General features: G+C 32.0%; 1 protein-coding gene across 1 annotated transcript; it reads left to right on the top strand.

The window, feature by feature from the left end:
- The first annotated feature begins 1859 nt into the window (after window positions 1-1859).
- Window positions 1860-3716, top strand: LOC109001200 (RING-H2 finger protein ATL54-like). Its single transcript, XM_018978390.2, has one exon. It carries the CDS (start codon window positions 1947-1949, stop codon window positions 3150-3152), a length of 1206 nt encoding a protein of 401 aa, XP_018833935.1. The 5' UTR covers window positions 1860-1946; the 3' UTR covers window positions 3153-3716.
- The last annotated feature ends 2304 nt before the right edge of the window (window positions 3717-6020 follow it).

The following is a 6020-nucleotide window of genomic DNA, read 5'->3' as shown; positions in this document are numbered from 1 at the left end:
AAAAAAGATTATATGTCTATTATTTTTTTTTTTTTTATGTTTTAAAAATTATGAGATGCATTTAGGCCTCATTTGTTTTCACAGATAAGATGAGATGAGTTGAGATAAAAGTTGAAAATTGAATAAAATATTATTAGAATATATTTTTTTAATATTATTTTTGCTTTGAAATTTGAAAAAGTTGAATTATTTATTATATTTTGTATGAGAATTTAGAAAAATTGTATTGATTAGATAAAATAAGATGAGATGAGATAAAAAATTTTATAAAAGTGAACAAGGCTTTAGAGTTGTGATAGAGTACTCGAATATTATAAAATAATATTTAAGTTCTCTTATTACAAGTACCTGTATTCAAAGACGAGTCGAATTCAAGTTTAGATCATACAATTTATGAATTCATTTAGTTTCATCTATATAGTTTTCTAAAAAACTTGAACTTATAAATAGAAATAATAACTTTATAATTATTTTACAACTCTATATGAAATGTAAGGTAATTTTGTAATATTAAGAGTAATGCTATATACAGTTGTAAAGTTCGTAAGCACTGCACAATTATTTTGAAAAATAGTGGGGTCTACTATTAAAAAATTATTATTTTTTCATATGGATTCCGTATTTATTCATTTTTTTCAAAACGATTATACGACGCTTGCATACTTCACAACTGCAAATATAATTTCTCTGTAGGTATATTGTTACTCCTTATAAATTACTTGATTAATTTATTAATTTCTTAGGTGATATAAGTTTCTTTACTTGAAAGTTATTTATCTCATATGGCCTTATTCATGATCTCATATTGAAATTGGTTATGTTTGGTGGTTGACCAGTAGTTCAATGTATATTGTATAATCATTGGCATGCATGACGAGTCCAAATTATATTTTAAAAAAGAAAAACTTTTAATTATTTTCAATTATTTCAGCTAATCATATAAAAATTAAGTAAAAAAATTGTTGACGGCCGGCCGAGGGATATAAATATATATATATAAAATATATAAGCTACGAACTTCAATGAATTCTCTTCGAGCTAAAAGGAATACAATATTGCAGTAATATACAATATTGTGAAAACTTGAACTAATTAATGCCATATTTGATTAAGGTGGTTTTCCAGAACAAAAAAAATAATCAACTTCAAACTAAATTCTCCAATCATTTTGCATAGGTTTTAGTGAAAAAAAACAAAAAACAAAAATATCATCCAATTTTTTTTAACTCTTCTCATCCAATTTTACAAAATCCGAATAAAAACACATAAAAAAGTTTATTTTTTTTTTAAATTCTCAAAATTTCATTCTGTTTGTAGAAGTAAGTAACCAAAACTTAGTAGTGCTGAAAAGTATGCCGTCTCCAAAGAATAAGATGGCGTAATTATAAACAACTGCCAAACTTGATTTATAAACTTACAAACGACTTTTCAACCAAAAGAAAAAAGAAATAGAAATGATGCAAAATAATTATTAGGCAAAGGAATGCAATAATTGGGAGCTTCTTGATCAGTTGGTACCAAATACCAAACACATGAACTTACAAGACTACAAAATATATATATATATATAAATATTTGTGACGAATTATTTATAATAAAAATAGATTATTTTTAACAAAAAATAATTATTTTTATAAAAAATAACTAAATATAAATAAACAGTTTATATATATATAATATATGAAAGATATGTTTCTTTACCAGCCTTTTGCATTGGAAAAATGAATTCTTTAGTTTTTTCTTTTTGGTGGGCCATTCGGAAAATTTTATTTGCACAAGTTAACATCTCCCTTTCAATTCGAGTTTTTTTTTTTTTTTTCTTCATTTTTTCAATTGGAATCAAAAGTTAAAACCTCCCTTCAAAGACTGAGCCAAGAGGGTACTCTAGATCTCTCTGATATATGGTAGCCTCTTTTTCACCTTTATGATGCTCTTTTTTCACTTCAATGGCTAGGAAGCCAAGAAAACTCTTCCCTGCACTATCTTCAACAGACCAAAATGGAGACTGCGAAATTTATAACTGTGAACCTTTCCCAGATTACTACTACTTCCCACCACTACCTCCTCCTCCTCCTCCATCTCCCTCAGCTTCCCATCACTCAAAATCACTCCAACTCTCACCTTACCTCATCATCTCACTTTCCCTCTTAGCCGGCGTTCTTGTTCTTGTTAGTTACTACGTTTTCATAGCAAGGTCCTGTCCCAGTTGGTGCAGCCGGAGAAATAATGGAGCGGCGGCACCCTCCCAATCGGACGGCACAGATCATCAAGAGTTTCTCGACGAGACTACTGACCAGGCTGATCACCCCATCTGGTTCATCACCACTGTTGGTCTGCAACAGTCAGTTATAAGTTCGATTACTGTTTGCAAGTACAAGAAGGATGAAGGGTTGATTGAAGGGACGGAATGTTCTGTGTGTTTGAACGAGTTTCAAGAAGACGAGTCGCTTAGGCTCTTGCCTAAGTGCAATCATGCCTTTCATCTTCCTTGCGTTGATACTTGGTTGAGGTCTCACACCAACTGTCCCTTGTGCCGTGCCAATATTGTGAATGAATCTATGACTCTAGACATTGTTGGGCATCCTCCGGCTTCTGCAGATCAGAATGTAAATAATTTGGATATAAACGAAGAGACCCAAATGACGAACTCGGCGAATGATGTTGAATTGCATGATTATCAGGTAAGAAACCGTGAGATGTCTGAGAACCGGGCTGGATTGACAGCAGAAGAAGGTGAAATACTACGTGTTAATGGTGAAAGTATACCAAAAGCGGGTGTGAATTGCAGTGGAAATCATGCTTTGAGGGTAGTCGATGATGCAACGGATAACTCTAAGGATCTGGAAAATGGCATACAGGTGAGAAGGTATGTTTCAATGGATTCTTGGCAAGCTGCAGCTAATTTTTATCGTGCTAAATCTGAAGGGAGCTCGATTATCAATCAAATTGAGGTCGCTGAAAAGTCCCATCTGCATATTATACAGAAGAAAGTTGGTAAGCAGTACTCGAGCATGCATAGATTGATGGTTCACTCTTCAATTAAGCAGTGTCTGCACATAAGGCCTGTATCCATGAAAAGATCTTTTTGCAGCAGTGGGAGGTTTTCGCCATTGAAATATCACCGGCGCTTGATGACAGTTCTATCTTTGTAAAGTTTCTTTTCGCATATTTTTTTACTTAATACAGCTCAAAGTTAGAAATTTGAGATACTGGGATCGATGTCCCATATGCTCTCAACAAGCTGGGGGAAGTACAAACGAAGCTACTAGGAAAAAGAGGCGATCGAGTTCTTGCGAGAAGTAGTCTGCTAGCTTTACAACAATAAACTGCGTTTAGGTGCTGCAGTTTCAAATTCTGAAGATGAGAGGAACAAGTCTTTCTGTATCACAAATGTGAATGCAGAATAGAACTGATGCCTCAAAAGGCAAGAAGGGTATCACTTAATTCCGTTTCCGAGTACTACTTTGTAATTGTTGCTGCCATTGCGGTTGACTTCATTCTGTTTCTGCAAAGGGGTTCACCCATTGATGATTTTGGCTTTGGCTTCTTCCATTCAACGATAAAACGTTGTCACTTCAGTTTGCAAGTACATACTTTGTCATTGCTGCTATCCATCGGTTTCTTTACTATATTTCTGCAAAGGAGTATTACAATTGATTTTGGCTTTTGGCTTCTTGATATATTCAATGATAAAGGATCTGTGAAAATATTCTTCATTTCTGCACATATTCTAATCCTTGGATCCGGTGTATGTATGGCCTGGGTGTATTTTTGTGGTTGGCATCAACAATTTTTGAGTCCTTCTGCAATTCTCTTACTTTCAAGATCCCTAGTCTCCCTTTTTTCCCCTGGTAAAACATGGAATTCATTGAAACCAAGACTATATATCTTTCTAGCCACATCAATCTGATTTACAATATAACGTGTCACGTCAAATCATATCAATTTATGAGTTTACTTTTTTATAATCCGCTAAAATATTTTCCATCTAATTTCTGAACAGACAAAAGTTTCTTGGCTGTCATGTTCCATGGCCAAGAGATTGATATTGCTTGAAACATAAGATAACATAAAACAGAAGCAACAAGATATATATAAAATCCTTTTACTGATCTTCACAAGAAACTGAACCTCTTCTTTTCATTATCCCTTTTTGTTTAGGCTAAGCAGATGCCTGACAATTCCAACAAAATCAATCAACAAAAGTGCACAATGTTGGGCTGGCCCTCCAATTAACAACGTTATGAGTGGATGATTTCTCTTATTTCAACGTCATTTTTCCTTACTAATTCATCTTTCATGCTTCGTTATGGTGTCCATAGGAAGATTGAACTATATATATACGTACGTTTCCAATGGAAATATTCAACCATAGATATATATATATATATATATATATATTTATATATATATCCAAAACCAGTCAGCTATCGATCTCAACCACCACACCTTCCAAACCCCATTGAAATCATGGGGTTGCTTCTGTTGCCAGTTTTCTTAATATCCATACAATGAATCTATATATAATTTAGAGTCTGATTTAAACATGACATTATCTGACTTTCAAGTCTCTAGAGTCAAGATGATGTAAGCCTAGCTACCTGCTCTATGGATGTTGCACTTCACCAATTTCTAGAGCAGGAATTATATATATATATATATATATATATATATATATATATATATATATATATCGGCCTCATTTCCACCTTGTAATGGCTACCATTTGTCTCAAGGTTGACTCGTCCTAATTAATTTTGATTTCTACTTATAATTAAGCCAAATTTGGTTTAATTTTTCAGCTATATTTTGTGAATTTTTTCATCCATTTTCATTTTTTTTTATAATAATTTGATTTATATACCACTATCAAGTATGAAAGTCTTTGACCAGTAACAACAATTTAAGGTGTGATTTGAATAATGAGATGAGATGAGATGATTTTATATGAAAGTTGAATAAAATATTGTTAAAATATTATTTTTTAATATTATTATTGTTTTGAGATTTTAAAATTTTAAAATTTTAAATTTTTTATTATATTTTATGTGAAAATTTAAAAAAATTATAATGATAAGATAAAATATTTCTTATATCCAAACGGAAATTTCCAAGAGTAAGTATAGCTGCGTCCTAAAAGAACGAACAAATTTTGTGAGTATATATGTGTGTAAAAATCATGATTATTTAATCTTAGAATTCCAATTCTTCTTCTAAAATGTGAAATTTCCCTAAACTTGCACAGAATTTATGATCCTGGACATACAAAAGTTTCCTTTATTTTTCTGTTCTTGGCATCTTGCCTGGACCAAGAAACTCATCTTAAATTCCAAACGAAGATGTGATGGCCCAATCTGTAAGCTTTTATTTTCTTAGTACCTAACCCAAGATGGGCAGATGTCAGGCCTTGAACTTTCTATCTAGAAGCCTGAGAATCCCAAAAGCTACCTAGCCCAATGGAAAACAACTTGAACAGACAAACAGACAGACACCTCATGTATATATTGTGAGGGATCTATTGCTTAATCTTGGAAGCAGCTGAACCGTATCTTTTGTGGTAAAAAAGAAGATAAAAATTCGTTTTGATGGTTTATATGATCACACGTAACTAAATATGAGAAATGATATTTGCAGTCGTGAGTATGCAAACGATGTGCAGTCGCTATGAAAAAAATGAATAAATATGGAATCTATATGAAAAGAAATTAATTTTTTAATAGTAGACCTTACTCTTTTTCAAAGCGACTGCATAGCGCTTGCACACTTCACGACTATACGTAGCATTACTCGCTAAATATATACTAGGCCAGTTTGAGATCAAAATCCTTTGTAGAATATCTTTTGATTTTCAATGACTATGATTGCGCTCGGAACGCAAACTCACATTAATTGATGGGATACATTACTTTTTCTACTTCTTATAAAAATATTAAATCAATACATCTCAACTTACTTCATATATTTAAATATATATCTCAATCTATTTATATTCAAACATATCTTTTTATATAAAAAAAGAA

Source organism: Juglans regia, chromosome 6 (assembly GCF_001411555.2).
Source record: "Juglans regia cultivar Chandler chromosome 6, Walnut 2.0, whole genome shotgun sequence".
NCBI classification, from domain to species: Eukaryota; Viridiplantae; Streptophyta; class Magnoliopsida; order Fagales; family Juglandaceae; genus Juglans; species Juglans regia.
This window is presented reverse-complemented; position numbering and strand designations above follow the sequence as displayed.

Excerpts from the sequence above, each read along its gene's own strand:
- LOC109001200 (XM_018978390.2), top strand. The coding sequence starts at position 1,947 with ATGGCTAGGAAGCCAAGAAAACTCTTCCCTGCACTATCTTCAACAGAC.